Here is a 22,744-nt window from a genome sequence, read left to right on the forward strand (position 1 = left end):
AATAAAATTTTAAAAACCCACAAATTAAACCTGTTGCAAACATTGCCAACTAGAGTTTATGTAGCATGGGTTGATGCCGTACCGTTATGATACTCTAGAACCAAATTAAAACAAGAGATATTTGGCTCAAAGTAAAACTTGGTTTACAGGTTTTAGCTGTGTGAGGCTCGTGAGTGAGGGAAGGTTTTTGGTCAACATTCCACCTTCCTGTGTGTCATGAACACACAGGCTTGAGAAGATGGGTGGTCACTCTGGTTGATGTGGTGTGTTTGTGGTATGCTGGAGAGGCACATAGCATAGCCTGTGGTCAGGCCTCATTTTGATAGTCTGTATGCTCCCAACAGGGAGAAGATGAATCTGTCACCCTGAAATCCTGCACCCGGCGGAAAACAGACTCCATCGAGAAGAGGTTTTGCTTTGACGTAGAAGCAGTAGACAGGTGAGTAGCAGTCACACTTTGCTCAGGAGCAGATTTTTTTTTTTTTTTAAGATTTTATTTATTTATTTGACAGAGAGAGAAATCACAAGTAGAGAGGCAGGCAGAGAGAGACGGGGAAGCAGGCTCCCTGCCGAGCAGAGAGCCTGATGCGGGGCTCGATCCCAGGACCCTGAGATCATGACCTGAGCCGAAGGCAGAGGCTCAACCCACTGAGCCACCAGGTGCCCCTGCTCAGGAGCAGATATTACTGGAATTTTTATTTGGATTATTTGGATTTTTTACCTTTTCCATTCAGTCAGAGCTTTTCTGTCCTCTGATCCCCCACTACCCCTCCTTTTCCAAATACTCAATTTAGAATAGACCTCAGGCCAGTTGCTAGTCTGCAAGGATCAGCATAGCTTCTCCTGTCTTGTAGGTTCAGTACTGAGCCTCTGGTTTGGTTTGCTTTAACATTAGGGCTTTCCTGAAAAATAATGTTTGTTATCTTAGGAGGTAGAGTAGATGTTTAAAGAAAACTGTTTAGCATGATTATATGAGCTATTTGAGATTTTTTTACTTTAAAAATGCTTATTTTTTTAAATTTAAAAAATGGTCCAAAAGGAATCAGGTAAAATGAACGATGGAACAAGTTGTACTCAGTTAAAAAATGATAGCTTTTAGTTGTAGCATTTCACCTACCACTGTGTGTATATGCCCAGGAAAGACAGCGAACCACTTGTAAAATCACTTTTTGCAGAGGGAGCTCTGTGTTGTAGTCCTCAATATTTATGGAGTCTCATTAAGTTGTACCATTTCATGGTGTTAAGCTAGTTTGACAACGTTCCAATTCTTTGAAACACTTTACTTGGCAACAGGTTAATTCCTTGAGTGAAAGCCACGTGTTAAGCTTTTTTGTGCTGTCTGTTCAAGATCAACAGTGCCAGCCTTAAAGATCCTTAAATCTCAGCATGATTCTCCGATAATGCCATTTCTCCCCTTTATTTAAACATACCCCCCCCACACCCAGTTTTGTGAAGTCAGTACTTCTGTCCTTTCTGGGACATTTACTTAGGGCCACTTTTTCCGGATTCTAGAAGATGGAGAGACTGAGTGCCTTCTGGGGTGTTGGCAGGTTTGGGATGCCTTCTAATGCCCTGTTGTCTCCCTGCAGTGTGGCTGCTGGAGGCTGCTCGAGCTCCTGTGAAGGGAGCATGCATTTTTGCTTTAATCAGAAGTTCATGGAAACTACCTCATCTCTTCAGCATTTAATCATTATTCCTTGGACTCTCAAGTTAGGTAGCCGGGCCCTAAATTTGGACTTTGCTGCTTCATAGCCATGTGACTTTTTGCTATTACTACTTACTTTCTCAGGGCCTTGATTTCCTTATCTGGAAAATGAAGCTAGTAATAGTACCTAGTTCCTAGAATTGTAAGGATTTAAGGAGATAATCCACATAAAATGCTTGGCAGGGAGGCAAATAATAAACGCTCAGCAAGTGTTAGCTGTTATTTGTTAATTAGCTTGTCCCGACGTTCACCAGACTTGATTATTTTATAAGGTTAGACTCTGAATGATGAGAATTAAACTAATTTATAAAGAAAAGAAAGTACTCCAGGTCTTCACTGTGTTTGGGGATGTGGGAGGGTAATAGGGAAGGGGTGCACCAGGACATAGGCTGAACTACGGTAGCATAGGGGAATTGCAGTGTCTCCTTCACACTGAAATTGGTTATTCTTGATTTTAAACAAATCCTAACTCAGGATACTCTAAACACCTGTATGCGTCTCTGTTCTCAGTATGGAATCTAAGGGAATTCACATTGTTGGCATCCATAAAAGAGGTGGAGAAGACACATATGTTTAAAAGCAGAGTTAGTTGTTTGATGCTTGCCAACTGTTTCTAGAGACTGTCATCTCTTTGGTTATTTGGAAGAAGGTGTGCCTCATGTTGCAGCTGTTCCTTATTTGAAAACCAGCTCGGAAATGATTTCTGAATCTGAATTGTTTCCTGTTTTCTTCCTCAGAAGTTTTCCCAGAAGTTTTAGAGAGTTGCTTTTTAGGCAATTAAAACTCAACATGCTGCCTCCGTCTCATTTCCACCTCGCAAGTACTTCCTACCATCTTTCCCCTTGATTATAACCTAAAAGCTTTGTATGTCCCAATTATAAGCTGAAGGCAAATGTGTCACATAGAACATACTGAGTGGGTTTGGGAAGTGGATTTCTCCTAAGTTGCTGTCTCTGGTTCCCTGGGGATGACAGGGAGGGGGTTTTAGTCCGGGTTCAGAAAAAGGCTGCTAAATTTCCTCTTAGGAAGCAGGAGGTGAGTAGCTAGTTCTGTTGTATTGCTTATATTTTAAATTTTCTGTATATGTGGTGTTAGGACACCTTAAAACCCCTTCTGGCTGGGGAGAGATTGTCCCTTCCCGAGCTAGCTAATTCTTAGAGATAGCAAAGGGCACAGCCTGGAGCGTGCCATTGATAGGCAAATTAACCAACTCAGAGCCAGGCTTCCTCCACCGGAACCCTTAATCCCCAAGAGGCAATATTCCTTTGCTTTAGTTATCTGAGGTTCAGGTACCAGGCAAGGAGGGCCACTCCTATAGTTTAGAGCCCCCTGAAATTATTCAAACTAGCGGATCAACTGTTGACCCTGCCATGCTTTGCCTTTCCCTTGGAAACTCCAACAGGAACCACCAGCTAGGCTGTCCCATCATTACTCTTAACAAGTAGCCCTGTGGCTGCTGGCTCTTTCCCATATGGCCCTGTTAGGTATGCCATGCATGCATCCTGTTTCTAGGACCTGGGAGTTTAAGAAACTTTGTTTTCTGAGCTTGAGCATCTTCTGTGTCTCTTGACTTTTACCTAAAATAACATAGAACATATATGAAAAACTTCACTGTTTTTTTATATAGGTCATTATCTTTGATCTCAAAGATTAGGTTATAGTTGGGCAGCATTTTTCCTTATCGGTCTCCTGTTTTGACTTAGTGTCTTTCTGCATTTTTCTTACCCATCCAGGAAGGGACTAAGGAGAGAAGGAAACCATTTCCATGGGTTCATTGGCAACATTCCTGGGAACTATGCCCAGAGTTCTCTCCTCTGGAAGATTTCTTACACCTTGTTTTTTTCCCCAGTGTGCTTTAGCAAGGAGTTGATTCCCACTGCTTTTCCAACCTGAGCCTTCTCCTGATACCTCAGCTGTACCTGAATGGCTAGAGAGGCGGAGGGACAAAATGCAAGTTTAGCACTTAGGAAATGTGGAAGTAAAAGGGAAATTGTTCTATTTATAAATGTTTATGTAGTGGCTATTAGTGTTTTACTCTATTAAGGTACACATGCATGCGAAAGTAGTATTTTTTGACTTAAAATATATGACATGGTGGGTTTTTAGGATTATTCCGAATACTTGTATCTTTTAGACTTAGTGCTGATATGTTTGTGTGGTTTTTTTTTTGTTTTTGTTTTTGTTTTTAAAAACAGAGGCTATAGCTTTTAGGAAGTGATATTCCAGCTGGTCAATATTTTTCAGTTTATTACATCAGCATGTCTGACTGTGTGGAGAGAAATACCTGCACTCAGCATCCATGGGGTGCTCGTTAGAACTACAGCTTCTTGGCCCCTGCCCCAGACCTACACAGTCCTTCTGACCCTTCTGGAGAGAGACTATGAAATCCACTTTTGGAATAAGCTCTTCATTTGTCCTTTATTCTCACTAATAATGGATGCAGTAAACACCATGTCTGTCACAATACAGATTTTTCAGGGTATGAAAATGTTTCCTTACTAAAAACACTGTAACTAGGAATGACAGTAAAACAAAACAGAAACCCAAAAAAACGAGGCTTCTTTATGAAGGAGCTTAAATCTTACCCTTATGGAGGAGAAGAATATAACTAGTAGAAGACGTGATTTCCAACCTCTCATAACAGATGACCAGGAAAAACCAACAGCAGCAACCATGGTAAAATTCACTTTTTAAGCTAAAGGTGGAAGAATGGTGAGGGATCCATCAGTAAGAGAACACTCTGTAGAAGCTGAGTGCTCTTCATACATTCTCAGGTTATCCTCACTACAATCTAGGAGGACTGTGCTCCAGCTAATTCACATTACTGGTGAGGAATCTGTAGTTCAGAGGTGTGAGTCTTCCCCTGGGCTCAGGAGGGATTTGAACCGAGGTGCATGGGCACTCACCGCAGGGCACCTTGCTGCCGCAAACTGAGGATATGTTAGAAACGTTTCCAGCGTTAAACCCAGGGCTGTCATTACTTGGGTTTCAGGGATACCACTGAGTGTTCAACTTGCTAGATGTGAGATCTGAGAAGTACTTTCTTATTATACTCACTTGCACATGGCATCATAAACAAATGGATGAACTAAAGCTGCAAACTAGCTTCTGTTCTTATATTTACTGCCTTGTGACCTCTAGAAGATCCTCACATGGCTAACAGTTTAAAGAGGCAGTATAGATGGAGCACAGGCACTGGGCACATTGCACGCAGGTGTCCCACGAATGCTATGTTTTTTGGGGGGTACATCTCTTCTCCCTGTTATTTTTAAGGTGACACTCATTTCTCTCTCTCTAGAGAGACTAGCATGAGTCAGAAAGCAACGGGGTATTTATCAGTTGATTTCACTGTATGACAATACATTGCTGTTAATTTGTTCTTCCTGAAATACTGATGAAAAGGGTTTAAGCTCTGACATTTATGTCCTTTAAAAGGAAGAAGTGTTGTGACTTTTTGACCCATGAACAAGCTGGGAATCAAATTAACTGTTAATTCAGAGGTATGAGATTTAGATCCATAATTCTTGAACTTTATGTCTGAGGTTCTCTGTAAACTGAATACATTTCAGAAATCTACTTTTAATTCTTGTATCTAATTGCTTTTCTTTTGGTATATCAGCTAGGTCTATCATCTCTTCTCAGTATGTTACAGCCTTCTATAGTAACTTCACATAATTACCTAGTCCCACATATTGACATCTTATCTGTCCCTTATTCTCCAGTGCCTTTCTTCGATTCCTTTTCTCAGAACTTGTTTTAGGGGAGGTTCAGACCCAAGAATTTGTTGAAGACCTCTGGTCTGTTCTGAGTAAATATGTCACAGGCTGATATTTTCATATCTTTCCTTCAAAAGGATTTGGTTGTTACCAACATTGAAAAGTTAACATTAGTAGAAACTCTTGTGTCTTTCTTCAATTCCAAAGTGAAAGGTTGTTTAGGTCAAGATATCTTGTCCATTAAATTGATGTGATACTGCTTTGAATTTGTCTTCTGTTTTTGTTTTTAATTCCATTTCAGGACTCTAGCATTAAGACTATTATAAGGCTTTAAATGAGTGTGTATGACTTGGAGTAGTTGTAGGATGTTGCCACAATATGGTACAAAGAGGAGTATTTTCTTACTTTCTTAGAAGTTGTTTATTAATAATTAAATTGTATATCCCTCAATTCATATGTTGAAGTTCTATTCTAATCCCAGTGTCTAAAAATCAAAATTATTTGGAAACAGACTCTTTCCAGAGGTCATCAAGTTAAAGTTACATCATGAGGGTAGGCCCTAATTCAGTGTAACCAATGTCCTTATGAAAAGGAGAGATTTGGATACCGAGACAGATATGTACTCAGGGAAAGCATCATGTGAACGTGAAGGCAGAGATAAGGGTGATGTGTCTTCAAGCCAAAGAATACCAGAGATGGCTAGTAAACCCCCAGGATCTAGGACAGAGGCATGGAAAGGATTCTCCTTCACATACCTCAGAAAGAACCCACCCTGCTAACTGCTTGCTCTTGAACTTCACAGCTTCTAGACTTGTGAGCTGCTAAATTTCTGTAGTTGTTGTCACCTGTTTGTGGTACTTTGTTAAATCTGTCCTAGCAGAGGAACCGAACCCAGTATTGAATAGGGGGGACCTCTCTCAATCAAGCAGCAGCAGTATCCCTGACAGCCTTTTAGATGGATGGGCCAGCACATACTTGTTGAAGAAGCCTCACTTCACAAACAGCATGTTGACTAAATTATTTTCCTTACTCTGCATCGTCTTGATGGTAGTCTAACCTTTCTCTAGCTTAAAAAAAAAAAAAAAATCATTCTTATGTCTTAATATAGAAACAATCTTTGGTGTTTTTTGAATTATCTTGCCATAGCACCGAGCATTTGAAGGTCTGTATTTTATGTTGGTTAATTGAATAAGGCCTAGATTTATCATTTTCTTCCTTAAAGTATGCCACCTCTTTTTGAGGGAGTTCAATGTAAAATTCATGGGTAGAAAGGGGATTCCATCTAAAAGTAGCTGTTAGTGGTAGTGGTACGTGAGTTAATTAATACTTGCCAATCGGGACCTCTCTTCAGTCACTCTAAATAATTAACTCCACCATGTAGCATCCTATGGAAATTAATGAGCAAAAGTAAGGAAAATATTTGTTCAAGCTAAAGGATCATGGTGGAGTCTTTCTCCCAGCATCTCTGGATTTGTTTAAAGAAATTTCTCACAGATGTGACACATGGATATTGTCTCCCATATGTTTTCCAGGAGGAGCCACTAAACCATATGAAAGTAATAGAAACAAAAGGCTCCGTTTTGATGCACTGAATCAATGTAGTCTCTTGAGAGGAGGTGTTTATACTTTAGGAAAGGAAACAATTAGAATACTTTATTTTTTCCAGGATAGCTGACTCCAGCAGAAGTCCATACATTTGGAGACATTACATGGAGTACTACACGCCCCATTCCTGGCATTGGCATGGGGGCCAAGACAAGCACAGTCCTTACCTGCACTGGGTTTGCTTTTGATTGTAGAAAGAGCTGACGCAAATGCATATACATACACATTCATGCAATTAAAGGTATAAACCGGGATGTTGAGTGTTTCAGCAAACTTGGAGGACCAGAAAGCATAGGACAAATGTAACAAACACAGGGACCTAATCCTTCTGTTCGTACAGAGATTGATGGCATGACTGGAATACTCTGAACCTGTTCTTCCTCTCCTTCCCTCCTTCCCTCATTGATGAAGCATAACCGCATGCCACAGATCTTACCAACAGTGGAGGTAGGAAGTTTAACGAAGTACTATGAATCTACTGGGCTTTCCTTCTTAAAAACTGTCACCTGATTTTGATTTCAAACTAAACTTGAAGTCCTCCTAGTGCAAGCTTCCCACAAACAGGTAAAGCAAGACAGTTTCCTCTGACCAGCATCAACTTGAGGGGCCACACCCACTATCAACTCTCCTGTCGTCCCATTGTGTGTACTGTGCCCTTGCACAGTGTATGAGCTCTTCTTGGTAGCGGTTCGCTGGTTGCTGAATTAGGTATGTTCTGTATACCTCTGTTCAACTCTAAATTTGTGTGTCAAGTAATTTGCTTCCAGAGGCATGATAACATCATTTTCTACAGTTTTTAATTTAGTACTATGTGCATGGGGTTTTTTTGTTTTGTTTGTTATGGAAGAGTAATGTTTGAATTAGACAATTTTGTTCTTATTTTTAGGACTTTGGTGAACTGTTTTGTAAGATACTACAGGAGCTTAATCATGTTAGGTGCTATTTAAATTAAGACTTGAGCAAGTACTCACATACTCTGCATTCCAGTATAAGGTAGGGTGAAAAAAATTCCAGGAAAATGAAAGGTTGGTTAAAGAAAGAAGAGTGGAGTCTTAGAAGATTTACAGAAGACCTGAGAAAATCTAACCCAAACCCTCCAATCAGCTACCACCGTCATTTCAAGGGTCTTTTTATGGCAGACTGCAGAATGTGGGTAAAAGACGCAAACAGCCTTGAATTTCAGTCTGGGACCTGCCCTTTACTAGCTGTGTGACTCTGGTCCGGGGCTTATCATACTACTCTTGCAGGACTATTTTGAAGATGGAATATGATGATAATACTTCCTGATGCAGTCCTGTGTTGGCAAAAGTTGTGCTTTTGGAATTTTTGTTTTCTCAACCCCAGTACTTTGGAATTCATTGTTCTTCTGTTGAACCTTTGCTTTGGTGGATGTTTCTTTGAGCATGTTTTTTCCATTTTGATGTTGTTCCTTTTCCTATAGTCTAATGATTTTTCAAGTCCACTGTAAACTAAGAGTGAGTACAGGTGCATTAAGTATATGTGCAAAGGGGCTGGTAGAGGAAGATTCTGTTTTCAAATTATATATGTGGTAACCCATTATTTGTATATATATATATCCTATATAAGAAAGGGCTATGCCTTTCTTTATGACTTACTGTCTCAAAATGGAACTGTACTAAGTTAAAATAATACTGTTGTTTCTAATTTGCTATGTGTCGTGTGTGTGTGCACTTGTTTGTATGTCTTGGTGAGGTTGTGTGAGTGTAGGATGGTATGTGTTTTCCAAAAAGGATCACATTATGTAACAGACTTGCTGCAGTGCTCAACCTCTAGATGGCAGTTTAGTATATTTATTAGTAACTACTAAGAAGGTCTTGTGGAAAATCAGCTCTCCTTTATACATCAACAATCAGGAGTCAGCGGCGGTGGGTGGGTGGGGCGGTGTTTTTGCGCTAGAGAAGAAATGATGTGAATTACTCCTTAAAGAACAGGTATTCTAAATGATTCATTCTTTGTCGAAATTCCTTCCTCTCACCCTTTTGTGATGGATCATTTCATACCTGCTTCCCTGCAAAAGCAAGCATGCTCAGTTAATCAAGCTTCTGTTTAAACATTACATTTTTACCTTGGTTTCTAAATGAAAAGTGTCAGGCTCTTTGCTTCAGGGACGGCTTATTTCAGGATGGTGAAGAAAACAGATGTGTGATTTTGGCTGTCCGATGTGTGCTGAACACCAGGCCAACCTGCCTTTCCCTCTTGGTGCAGGGCGCCTTTATCTTTTGCAACAGATGAATCTATTTTTCCTGGTTTCAGACTTCCCCTCCCTGCCCCTCCCCTTCTCACCCCTGGTTTGAAATAATATTTGATTTTGCCTTCCTGGTGGTTGGATTAGAGTGCTGGTCTCAGTACCACTGACATTTTAGACAGGAAATGGCTTTTCCTTCCTCAGAGGGTATTCTGCTGTAACTTCCATACTTGGGTGGGGGTAAACTGGGGGGAAGTATTGTGCTTTCTGGATTGCTTCTTGGCTGTTCTGTAAAATAAGCGAGTTGAGAAGTTTTTGGAATCTTAAATATTCATGCAGTTTGAAATGGTTATCTAATGGTCTTCTTCCCCTTTTTCTTTTTTGTAAATTAACTGAGAGAGTGTTTACTCTTTGACTCTGGTTTAACTAAAAATGGGATGTGGTGGTTCTTGGATTTTACGAAGGGAAATGGGGGCGACCTTATTTGTACTCTTCGGTCTGCATACTGAAGTTTGTTTTGCTAATGGCAAATGCCAGTATAAAATGAGTTTTTAAAAAAAAATCTAAACCAAAATGTTGCAGTTAAATCTGAAAAGAGGAAACAAGTCAATCAGTAAACTCCACTTACTTACATTTCTATGCACTATGAGCTAGAATAGTAAAAACAAAAAATTGTAAATGACTAATAAATTTCTTAAATTAGATAATTTTTTCAACTTGTTATCAATGGTAGTAACAAGTATTTTTGTTCTCCCTGAGTTTTACTCATTGTGGCAATTAATAATGTTGTCTCCTGCTGCTGCTGCTGCTGCTGTGTTAAAATTTGCTTTACTCCTGTGTTCCCAGTATCTGGCATAATGGCTGGCCCATAATAGGTAATCATATAAGTTTCTCTTAGGATAATGCAGTTTCATGTGCCAAAGATTTTCTTTATTTGGGCTTCCTGATGTTTTATGACTGCACTTTCCTTTAAAATAAAAATGTAGGAAATTATTTGATATGATTGGCAGTATTTACTCTTGAGAGTATCACTACTGCTATGGTGCTCATTATTTAGGACTTTTCCTCTCAAGGGATTAATGCTGTAGGCAGTGATATATTATAATTTATTCATTATTAGGACAAGATCCTTTCTAAATTGATGAGAAGCCTACTTCTGAAAACTTCTTAAGGGGTGTGTGTGTGTGTGTGTGTGTGTGATAAAAAGCACATGCGCACAAGCCCTGCTTCCCCTCTTTCCTTCCCTCCCTTAAGGCTTAAGGATTCAGTCACCATGGATCCCAGGGCACATACACTACATGCACATGGGGGTAGTACAGTATTGTGCTTCTGTGTAGGCTTTGCTTCTGTATGGGCTTTGCAGACTGGGTTCAAGTTGAGGCTTTGCTGCTTCCTAGTGCTATGAGATTTTGCAAGTTTTTAAAGTAGGTATAATGATAATACCTACTTCAGAAAGTTATTTTGAAGAATAAACTATATTGCAAGTAAAGTCCTTAGCACAGTGCTTGGCACCTAGTAAATACGCAGTAAATGTTAGTCACAGTTAATGGACCACTAATTTGCAACTTCTGCTTTCTCTCTCAGTAACTCTGTCTCTTACCTTTAGCCTACTCATATCCTTTTTATGTGGAAGGCTCTGTAATGCACAAGGACCTTCAGTGGGTCATTATCTCAGTGCATATTTATAACTTTTTATCTCCATATAGATTAATGTTGCCCTCCAGTGATGACACTGGGTCCTGAGTATTGGAGATAAAAGAGGAAATAGCCCACGTTCCACTTTTTATGAAACATTGGAGACACTCGGCTGAATTTGACTGTGAGGTGAATCACAAATACAGACATGCATCGTTGCTGGTTCTAGTGCACCAGATGACTTTATAATATGTCGTGGTAACTTGGGGTGGAGCTCAGAGAAAGACCGACACAGACACTAGAAGTTGCAAACTGGTGGTCCACAGACATGTTTGGTTTGGCTTGAGTAGTGTTTGAACCAACATGTTGAAGTTGAAAAAAATCTGTAAATGTTGCTCTGCCTCCCCATGTACCAGCTGTTTATAGAGTGAGGGGTGGATGCCTCCGTTAGGTGGGGCATACACTCTTCACTTTACCGCTGTCCCCCCCATGCCCTGTTGTTTCACTGTGATGATAGGTGACAGCTGCTGCTTTGCCTTGTACTTGCACCATTATTTCTTCCATAGAGGGGAAGTACTTTTTTGTTCCTATGACCATCAAAAAGTAAATGTGCGAAAGAAAAAGTAAAGGGCTGCATATTATATGGAAAATGAGAGTGAGCCTATTTTCCTTGGGTCAATAAATAATCTTTTCATTCAATTTCACTGATTTTGCTTACTTCCTATTCTCTGTGGATGTTTGAGTCTGTAATCTCATAGACAAGAAAGCATTGTCATTCTCCAAGATTATTTGGTATGGCTTTGGCCATATCTTTGTGTAAATGAAGATGTCCTGAACTTCAAACCCTAATAATGGTTGGGAATCTGTTTTCCCAGTAGGATTTTAGAAGCAAAGGACAACTTCCTGTCCCTGGCACTTGTGCACCTCTTTCCCACTATGGATGGCAGCCCATTCTCCAAGGCTTCACCATTCTGTGTCTTCCTATACAAGCATAACCTGACTCTTACATGTGCTGTAGTGTGGTTGGAAGCTGGGGGATGAACTCTTGCCAACAGAAGACTTAGAGTCTTATGAATGAGTAACCCCTACATCTTTGGATCTTTGGAGGTTGATTTAGAAAGAAGAGATTCTGAGTGTTTGTTTCAGTGGGGTGGAGTCAGTAACAGCATTTCCTTGTCCAGTAGGAAGTAGTGGAGTTGCCAAGGCACTGAGATCACTATTGTTGACTCAGATTCAGGAATAAGATTAGAGCAGGAAAGCTGTGGCATGGCCCTGGAGTCAGGGCTGGTTGTAATTCTGCTTGCTCTCTGCTGCTGAGGAGCCTGTGAGGTGACATCAGTGGTCCCCGCTCCTGGATGTGGCAGTGAAGGGTACACTGTTTTCCACGGGCTCTTTCTGGAGGCCAGAGTGGAAGGGGGTATGGTGCTGGGGCGCAGTTTGGCCTGTGACAGAGGAGTAATTTTTTGCATCTTCTCCCCTGTTGTGTGAGAGGTAGAGTGCCATCTTAGAGAAAATTACAGATACTTGTTCACCATTCTGAAGCTGATAAAGATATAGCACTAACCAAGGATTTATTCAGAAGCAAAATGAGGTGCCATATCTTACGTTGTATCTTAGAATTGAGCTGCAGAAAGGATTGTAGGTCTTCTTTTGTTACTTCTCCCAACTCGTGGGCAGAGGGCCCTCCTTGGCAGATTTTCTAGAATTGCTAAAGACCCCTCTTTGTCCTTATCAGTTATCTGACATTAATTCCAAAAGGGGGAAGTAGGCCACTTAAATGCTTTACTCAGGAGGAAAAAGGAAATGGCCGTGATGTCAGAGCCTATGTGTCAGCGCAGCCCCTGGCCTGGCTCCCTTTGTGGTAGAGGTGTGATTTTCAGTACTGTGTGTGAGTGTGTTGGGGGTGGGGTCACGTGTATCTGCAGCACCTGTGGCTGGTTTCTTTTCCTTTTTAAACTATGTTCACCTGCCCTTCTTCCTCCATAGTTTTGACCCTACTGCACACTTGCCATCTTTTCCCCTCCACCTGCCACCTCCATTTGTCCCAGTGATAAGAGCAAATTCTTGGAGCATTTACAGTGTGTCTAACACTGTGAAACACTTTATGAATATCTCATTAAACTTTCACAATGACTCCTTGAAGTAGGTATTGTTTAAATCTGCAGTGTAAAGAAGAATATGGAGTAGTTGAGTTAGTTGTCCACTAGGCACTTACGTAGCTATGAAACACCAGAGTCAGGATAACTAGGGTGCCTAAGTTATTGATGACAAGACCTATATCTTTGGTATTTAAAAGACTTTTTTTTTTTTTTAATTGAAATGTAATCACAGTAAGATGCACAAATCTTAAGTGCATATCTTAAACATATCTTTATGACTGCCCTCCACAATGCCTATACTGGTGTAACCACCCAGATCAGATTATAGAACATTACTGTTACCTGAGGAGATGGTTTCCTTCCAGTCATCATCATACCTCTTCCCCTAAATGAAATCACTGTTCTGAATTCTGTCCCCATAGATGACTTTGACTCGTGTTTGAATGTCATATCAATGGAATTGTACTGTTAGTAGTTTGTGTCTGGATTCTTTGTTTCATTATTATAAGATTGATTCATTTTGTTGATTGTACCTTGTAGTTGGTTCTTTTTAATTTTTGTATGGTGCTCCCTTGTTTAAATATAAACAATTTATTCTCATAGATGGATATTGGAGTTTTTTGTTGTTGTAAAGTTTGGCCATTAAGAATAAAAAAACATTCTTATAAGAGACTCTTAATCTCAGGAAACAAACTGAGAGTTGCTGCCGGAGGGATGGGGTGGCTTGGTGATGGATATTGGGGAGGGTATGTGCTATGGGCATTGCTGTGAATTATGTTAAGACTGATGATTCACAGACCTGTATCCCTGAAGCAAATAATACATGTTATTTGCTTATATGTTAATTAAAAAAATAAAACAGCATTCTTGAATGTGTCTTTTGATGGACATACACATTCATTTCTCTTGGATGTATGCATAGAGGTAGAATTTCTAGTTCCTACAGCAGGTGAGGTGTATGTTTAGTTTTAGTAGATAGTGCCAAAACGGTTTTATCAATTCTCTTTCTAGCAATATATGAGAGTTCCAGTGGCTCTGTATTCTTGCCAGTACTTGGTATTGGTGGTCTTCTGAATGCTCTCCCTTCAGGAGGGGGTTTCATTGTGGTTTCATTTGCATTTCTTCAAAGAGACATCATGTTGGGCCCTGTTTCTTATGTTTGTTGGCCATTTGTGTGTCCTCCTTAAAGTGCCTGTTCATGTCTTTTATCCATTTTATTAATTGGGTTCATTTTTTTTTCTTATTTGTGGGCATTCTTTACATATTCTGGTTAGGAGTCTCACTGGAGATACAAACTATAGCATCTCTTTCTCTTTAGTTTGCCTTTTCACTCTTTTAATGGTGCCTTTTTATGAATGAAAATTATTCATTTTGTTGAAGTCTTATTTCCTTATTTCCTTTTTTCTTTATGATTAGTGCTTTAAGTTTTTGTTTTTTTTTTTTTAAAGATCTTATTTATTTGTCTGAGAGGGAGCACAAGTTGTGGGGGAGGGGCAAATGGAGAAGGGGAAGCAGAGTCCCTACTGAGCAGACAGCCCGATTTGGGGCTTCATCCCAGTACCCTGGGATCATGGCCTGAGCCAAAGGCAGACGCTTAAACTGACTGTGAGCCAAACAGGCGCCCCCCTGTTTGGTGCCTTTTATGTTCTTTTAAAAAACTCATCACCCACTGGGTGTTATACACAACTAATTAATTATTTAACACTACATCAAAAACAAATAGGGTACTGTGGGGTGTCTAACTTAACATAATAAAATAAATAACTCATCCTTTCCATCTCTTGAGTATTTTGAAGCAGAAGAAATGTGGAGAACCTCTGCTGAGGAAAAGTCAGCTATAGTCACATTGGACATCGTCATATTCTTCTTTTGGATTGGCTGTTTGAATGGTGTTCTGGTGGTAACTGCATCTATGAAACACTTCAGGCTTTACAGAACCTTTTATGGTTTGATCTTATTTGATTCTGTGTAGGAATTTTCTGCTGCTTAGAGGAGGAATGTTCAGTATCTGCTTTCTGTGGGGTAGGGCACCTCCACATTTGCTATGGTCTTATGTGTAAGGGTGAAGCAATAGACTGCTGGGTTGAGATCCTGGCTCTGTGACTGTAGACAGGATACTTAACCTATTCGAGCCTTGGTTCTTTTCATCTCCCCAGTGGGATAATGAGAATATACCTACCACGTGATATAATTGTCAAGATTAAATGAATTAATTTATATATAGTGATTAGTATAGCATCTGACATACCCTCCTCGGTTATTATTACTGTAGATTATATTCCATTATGGTGTTTGATAGTAACACAGTTCTTTGTAGAGCTGGAAAGAACTCATTTATTTCAGTTCTCTTTCATTGTTTTCTATTTTCCCTTGCTCATTGCACACCCTCCTCTGGATTTCTCTTTCTCTTTCCCCCTCTCCATTTTTGTTATGAAAAAACCAGATGCATTTAAAACACGAACTGCTGGGGCGCCTGGGTGGCTCAGTGGGTTAAAGCCTCTGCCTTCGGCTCAGGTCATGATCCCAGGGTCCTGGGATTGAGCCCCACATCGGGCTTTCTGCTCTGTAGGGAACTTGCTTCCTCCTCTCTCTCTGCCTGCCTCTCTGCCTGCTTGTGATCTCTGTCTGTCAAATAAATAAATAAAATCTTAAAAAAAAAATAAAAAAATAAAACATGAACTGCTGATGTGGAAAGTACAGGGTCATAGAGAGTTTTGCTCATTTTATTTTGTTTTGAGGAATGTTAGCTAGTAGGGACACAGGGAGGGGGAATATGGAAAGAAAGTTATTGCTTGATTCCAAAATAAAGTTGACCCTTTCACCTTGGTCCTTGGAAATTCACACATAAGAGATTTATGTAATTACAGTTTAAATTGTTATGAAGGAAAAGAAACTTGGAGCTGAAGGAGTTTTTTCTAGATGCCTAGAAAGGATAGTACTGTGATCCAGACATTCATACACAAGATTGAGAGAAAATTACCTGAACTTGGAATGATGATAAGATTAGAACTAAGTGTATTAAATCCACTTTATTCAGTTCCATACTACCTCCTTCCACAAAGATGGGGAACAAAACCACATATGGAAAAGAACTTACATTTTGATATTTCTTCTTGAAATGAAAACAGATCCTGTTGACTTTCCTGGTTACTAGGGCCAAGTGGCCTCTTAGTTTGTCTGAACTTCCTCCTTGTGGTTCTGGGTGGAAATCTCACAATGTGTGCCATGAGGTTGATGTGATATCTGCAGGGCCCCTGAAATCTTGGTATGCTAGGCAACTATTGTGGTCCCACTGTTTGCTGGTAGGAACCTAGCAGGAAATGGACTGGAGACTTGTTGGCTGCTTGACCCTAGTGTATACCGGGGGGTGTCTTTTGCTCTTTAGTGTGGGGGGACAGGAAGGAAAGGGTGGGAGCCAGGGCAGTGGATCTCTGACCTAACTGTGCATCGGGATCACCTGGGGAGTTGGTTAAAATCCAAGTTCCCAGACCCAGCCCAGAAATTCATATTCAGTAATAAGGTAGTTTTAGGCTAAGAATTTCCATTTTTCAGGGAATGCCTGATTCTGAAACTGGTGGTCCAGGCACAACACTTGAGCAGTACTCAAAGGTTCAGGTCCAGGGACTTGAGAGTTCTAAAGCAGATTGCAGCTTCATATACTTTTTTCCCCTCTAAGCCATTAAAGCATTACGCTTGAGGTAAAAGAGTAGAATCAGTCCACCATGCCTTCCAGCCAAGGATCAGCTCTGTGGAGCCATGACTGCCAGTAGTCTGCAGACAGTGTCTGTGCACTGAATGGGCTCATGGTGGGAAATGGGGATTTGAGTCTGAGAATGAGAATTTCTGGGAAGAGGAGGGAGGGCTCTGGCAGGAGCCGTAGAGAAAAGGCTTACTATATTTTCTGTGTCCTCTTTGTGTTGGGGTGTTACTGCTCAGGATGGCCTTCACAGGAAGGATTGCCTCTGGGGAATTAATGTTTTCATGTTCAAGACCTTCACTCATCCATCTGCATACCCAGCTACCACCACTGTTGTCCACCTCCACCCCCACACACACAACATGTACCCACACACTCATACCACACCTCAGTGCCTCTTGAGTCCCCAGCCCCCCTGTACTTAGATGCTTACATCTTTGGAAATGTTTTTCCTTAGGGGATGTTGAGGGATGTGATATTTAAAATATGTTCAACATGAATAGATCTAGCATATCAATGGGACTGTGGAAATAAGTCAGTACCAGTGATTACGTGGGTCAGAATGAATAGACTTGTGCTGATCAGGGTATGGCCAGGCCCATATGTGTTTCATTACCATGCTGTTCTGTGATCATTATGGTACCGCAGACTCAGATGGTAATAAGACTTAATTCTTGCTTAGTGGACCTCTTACTTCCTTTTAAGCTTTCTCAGAGTTTAAAAATGAGGATTTAAATCAGTAGTTTTTTTTTTTTTTTAAGATTTTATTTATTTGACAGAGATAGACACATCTAGAGAGGGAATACGAGTAAGGGGAACGGGAGTTGGAGAAGCAGGCTTCCCTCTGAGCAGGGAGCAGGATGTGGGGCTCAATCCCAGGACCCTGGGATCATGACCTGAGCTGAAGGCAGATGCTTAATGACTGAGCCACCCAGGCACCCCTAAATCTGTAGTTCTTAACTTTTTGAGGGTTGTGTCTCTTTTGATAATGACTGAGATTGAACTGTTAATACAGAAAAATATACGTATATTTGAAGATGGAAGAGTGGTTTATAGACTCTCTTGGACCCATCTGTGGACCAAGTAATGACTCCTGCTTTATTGAGCACAGAGCACTTTTAGCTCCCTCTCCCAAGAACGTTTTCATTGCTCAAGTCTCTGCTAGTGGAGTGCCATCTGTAAGGGGAACTCAACAAACACCATTTGATACCATGTGCAAGCTTTCTGGAGGGTTTGTGTTCAGTTTGAAAGGCCAAGCAGATTTCAGTGAGAGGGTAAAAAGAAGTAGTGCATGTAAAGAACTTAATACCTGACATGACAAGTATTCACTTTAAAAACGATATACATTTAGGGCGCCTGGGTGGCTCAGTGGGTTAAGCCTCTGCCTTCAGCTCAGGTCATTATCTCAGGGTCCTGGGATTGAGTCCCGCATCGGGCTCTCTGCTTGGCAGGGAGCCTGCTTCCTCCTCTCTCTGCCTGCCTCTCTGCTTACTTGTGATCTCTCTGTCAAATAAATAAATAAAATCTTAAAAAGATATACATTTAATATCATTATAAATTCATTTACCATCATAAAGCATCTCCATGTCAAAAGGAGTTTAGAAACCTTGGATTAGAGGTTAAGAGGCCAGCGTCCCCCCAGCTTGATTGTTTCCTCTCTTATAATCTTGAGTCCAGTGATTCTGTTTGCTTTAATACATATGAATTGCTATCATACTGTGAGTAAAGGTCTCTGTTACACATTTTGGAGAATAGGAATGAATAAGACCTGAAGGAACAAAAACAGGGTCTAAAGGAATCACTTTAGTCATTTGTGTCCCTTAACTGTAAGTAGTAGGGTAATGTCTGCTGTGTTTTTTCCTAGCTCCCTGAGGGACACAGGTTTATTGAGGGGAATTCAGGAGATGACTTTGCTTTCTGAGACTGAAAGGTGACTCTGACAGCTGCCTGTGTGCCTGTCTTCATTTGTTAATCCTAGCAATCTCTCACTCTGTTGTTTGGGTATTTCTTGAAGTTTCACGTTCATCAGGATCTCTCTACCAGTGACACTGGGTTCATGTTTGTGTCCTCCTTTCTCCACAGGCCAGGGGTTATCACCATGCAGGCATTGTCGGAAGAAGACCGGAGGCTCTGGATGGAAGCCATGGATGGCCGGGAACCTGTAAGTAACAATTCAGGGAAGTAAAATAGAAATAAAGACCCCGAGTTGTTTGTTGCTTCCCAAGTGCAGTGATTTTTGCTCTCTATCTAAAGCCTTGGTTTCCAGTGTACCAGAGGACGTCTTCTACTCTTGAACTTTCATCGATAATGAAACTGTTTCTGTGTGGTTGCAGTCCCTGAGCTTTGGCCTCTCAGTCCTTCAGGACTTTCAGGCTATGTGGTAGCCAAGGCAACTGTAGTGTCCTTGGGTCTCTTAGAGGAGGCAGAGTCTGGCTTACTGAATATTGATGTCTCCATGGAGTAGGATGCAAAACATTATCTCAAACCTATCTGAATGGGATACCTGATTTTAGAAGTGTATATAGATTATGTAGTATCTTTTCTCATTGCCTTCTAGTTCAGCATTCCCTTGCCATGGTAGCCCACATCCCATTATATACAGTGGGATTATCAGTGTAGATGGAAGGATTTAAGCCTTGGTAGTATGATCTGTGCTCCCATTTTTGAGATGCTGGCCTTTGCTGGTTGATGTAGTCTGGTGGTTTTCCTGTATCGTGTGACATGTAAATCTCATGTCAGGGCCCTGGGGGAGTCCCTAAAGTCAAAAATAGTGGCCTTACCTTGGTGCCAAAGATCTCAGCTGCAGTATTCAGCAGATACCAGGGTTATAGAAATCCTAAGAGTACATCCTAGGAATACAAAAGATAAAAAAGAATCCAGTGTCATAGGGCCAGTAGTTATAACTTGCAGAGGCACTATCCAGAGTGGGGAATGTGTGCAAAGCCATCAGGCCACAACCTTCATTGAGTACAGAACTCTGCATCAAGATGCAATCATAGATGATTCCAGTTCATTTGTATGTTTCTCAGCCTACCCAGGTTAGGTGATCTATATTGATGAATGTGTCTTTCTACTTAGCTATTTTGTATATAAATGTGAAACTCCAATCAGCTGAGCAGAAACAAATAACTACTGTTTGGATAACATTTAATAACATAGAGCAAGATTTAAAGAACCATTTAAAGAGTTTGGAACAGCTAAATTCGAATTGAACATTATTTAATCTTAATTCTTCTGCAGTACCTTTAAGTTACCCCTTGTTTTCTTTGAATACATTGTTAGTGATGGAAACTCTCAAAGCAGATAGACTTTTTTCTTTCTTTCTTTCTTTCTTTCTTTCTTTCTTTCTTTCTTTCTTTCTTTCTTTCTTTCTTTCTCTTTCTTTCCTTCCTTCCTTCCTTCCTTCCTTCCTTTCTTTTTCTTTCTTTCTTGCTTTCTTTTTTTTTTTTTTTTTTTAACCAGGATGTTTATTTATTGTGTGACTGATTATTGAAATTCTTAAGATGAACTAGATGCTGCCACAGCTCCCCTGTTGGGTCGAAATTTTGTTCCTTCACAGAGTCCAGGCCTGAATCTGTGGTAGACAACTTTTAGGTGTCTATTTGACCAGTCCCAGGGGTATTTCATATTTTAGCCTTGGCAATCCAGTTATACTTCCTTTTCTACTTGGTAGGATAGCCACATTTACCACAAGTAACTTCTGAAGGTTGTAGGCCTTAGAGCAGCGGGGACACAATGTGTGTGTCTTAACGTGATGCTTTTCAAATGATGATGTCCCTTTCCTCATCTGGTTTCTGCAGCCAAGACCAAAGAGGCTGGAAGAGAAGGCACTTCTGCTGTATATATAGAGTAGATAGACATTTCTACCATTAGGGTGTCATGGGCACAATAGCTGCTTGTTGTCAGAGGCATTTGAAAGCCCCTTCCTAAGTTGTCCTTTATCTTTGCTACCATTACCCTTAATTGAGCTCTTTTGTGTGTGTAAGTCACAGATTTGGCATATTACATGTCTTAACCCATTTATTCTTCTTAGTACCTTATTAAATAAGTATACTCTTAGGACATCACAAAATACTACCATTTTATAGTTGAGGAAAGTGAGACTTAGCTTTAGTAACTTGGCTTAGTAGCACAGACAGTAAGTGGCTATAGTGGTAGGGTTCAGGTTAGGTCGCCATAACAAGGAGACTCCAAAGTGTAGTAGCTTAAGTAACATAGAAATTGATTTCTCTCTCCAAGCCTGAAAGTGAGCAGTCCATGCTTTGTAGGGTCATTCTGCCATACTCAACTCATGACCTTCGAAGTTGCTCTACTAGTCATTGCTGTTTTTCAGCCAGTTAATGGAGATGAAAGTATTCAGGACCTCGAGGATGCACATATCACTTCCACTGGCCCTAACATACTTTAATTGGCCACATCTATCTACAGGGGAGGATGGGAAATCTAGGTTGAACATAGGCAGCCATGGACTGCCAGTACCCTGGGTATTTTATCACTTCCAGAAAGAAGACTGTAGGGTGGCGGACAGTTTCCATCAAAGTGGCAGAGGTAGAATTTGAACCCATGCATAGTCCCAGATGTGTTTAGTTTTTATCATTAATAGAGATGAGATTGTTTGATTTTTATCATTAATGGAGATTAATAGGCATCTTGAAGATGCCTTCAAGAATTCTCACTCATTTCATTTTTACATACTTTATCTGAGTTTCTTGAATGATTCTTCAATTCTAGGGGAGGAAGTACCCAGGAAGAAAAAAAATCTTGTCAGGGCATACTATTCTTGGTATGGATAAAATCCCCACTGTTTTGAGGTTTCCCCAGCCCCGTAAGCTGCAGTTCTACAATGACTTTACCAACTCCCATTTTAAACCTCCCCTTCCTCCCTCTCCCTGCCATTTGATATTTGTTCTCTGTCTGTATGTAATTGGTCTTACTAACCACTTGAGTTTTCCTGTAGATTAACATCTGGCTTCTGCAGATGGAAAGCATGCTGTTGAAAGAAAACATCTCCTTGCTCCAGAATGTACACATTAAAACAAGTTTAAACACAAAATAATTCTATTTCTAAACATAATATAAAATTATTTCCTCACAGGAACATATAGCTTACATTGAGAACAACATCTCTGTGTACTTTTCAGTTTCCTGAAGAGAGAGAAACAGACAAATGGTAACTGCATAGGTGGCAGGAATATTAGGCTTAATTTTGTCTCCCATTGCTGAGAGCCTCTAGGGGACATTCTTGGAGACACATACCCAGTAGAAAATTAGCAGCTCCAGTTTTAATCACAGTCTGCCTAATTAGTTAAATCTATCCCCTTAGAAGTTTTGGCTTTGGCAAGGGAAGCAGAAACCTATTTCCTTAGCTGGTTTTGGAGTGTTAGCCTTGTATCAGGGAGATTACAATGGCAGCACCTAACTTTTGTTTTATACTTAGAGCTCAGTGGTTCTGTGAATGATTATTCTGTGTTGAATCTCTCTCTCTCTTTTTTTTTTTTGGAGGGGGGTAACTTTGGTTTGCATCCTTTTTGTTCTTTTATCGTTTAATAACACCTTAGTATGGTTGGTTGGAAAAACAGTCTAAATGAGCCCTGAATTAGTTGATTTTACAGTTTTAGTTAATTGTTACATAAATTACAGTTTTTAGCGTTCAGTGACTTTCTAGTTGAAAAGAAATTTTGAATGTCTTTATGTTATTCATGGATATATAATGGAGGAAGAAATTAGAGTTGTGGTTCTGCAATGAGCATTATAGTTTTTATCTATGCTGTTAATTTAAATTCAAATGAAGGAAGCCTCATTTATACTTGGCCTGAGAAAAAGCTGGATTTATTGGCTTATGGAACTTAAAATAAGTTGGGATATAATAGTTCCAGCCCATCTGAATCCAGAAACTTCCATAATATTTGGAGTTGGTTTCTTCTTTTGTGTTGGTATTTCTAGTAGGTTCTTTCCAGTTATGGTGATAGGCTTTCAGACTGTTCCAGCTTTACATTATCAAGAACAGGAGCCAGGAAACTTATTCTGTTAAAAGGCCAGAGAGTAATTATTTTAGGCCTTGGGAGCCCTCTGGTCACTATT

At 40.3% G+C, this 22,744-nt stretch overlaps 1 protein-coding gene and 1 pseudogene across 8 annotated transcripts in view; one reads left to right on the forward strand and one right to left on the reverse strand.

Moving 5' to 3' along the window:
* The window catches only part of ARHGAP26 (Rho GTPase activating protein 26), a 445,619-nt gene that overhangs the window by 152,227 nt on the left and 270,648 nt on the right, over nt 1-22,744 (forward strand). For all 8 annotated transcript variants that reach the window (XR_007127482.1, XR_007127483.1, XR_007127484.1 and 5 more), the window contains exons 10-11: nt 345-439; nt 18,746-18,824. Coding sequence is in view for 5 of the 8 variants with exons in the window: in XM_047730366.1 (XP_047586322.1) it covers nt 345-439; nt 18,746-18,824 (174 nt within the window). In the remaining 3 variants the exon portion in view is untranslated. The remainder of the gene's footprint in view (nt 1-344; nt 440-18,745; nt 18,825-22,744) is intronic.
* LOC125100278 (60S ribosomal protein L37-like) lies at nt 20,162-20,450 on the reverse strand (annotated as a pseudogene).

The sequence above is a fragment of the Lutra lutra genome, chromosome 5, assembly GCF_902655055.1.
Source record: "Lutra lutra chromosome 5, mLutLut1.2, whole genome shotgun sequence".
Classification (NCBI taxonomy): domain Eukaryota; kingdom Metazoa; phylum Chordata; class Mammalia; order Carnivora; family Mustelidae; genus Lutra; species Lutra lutra.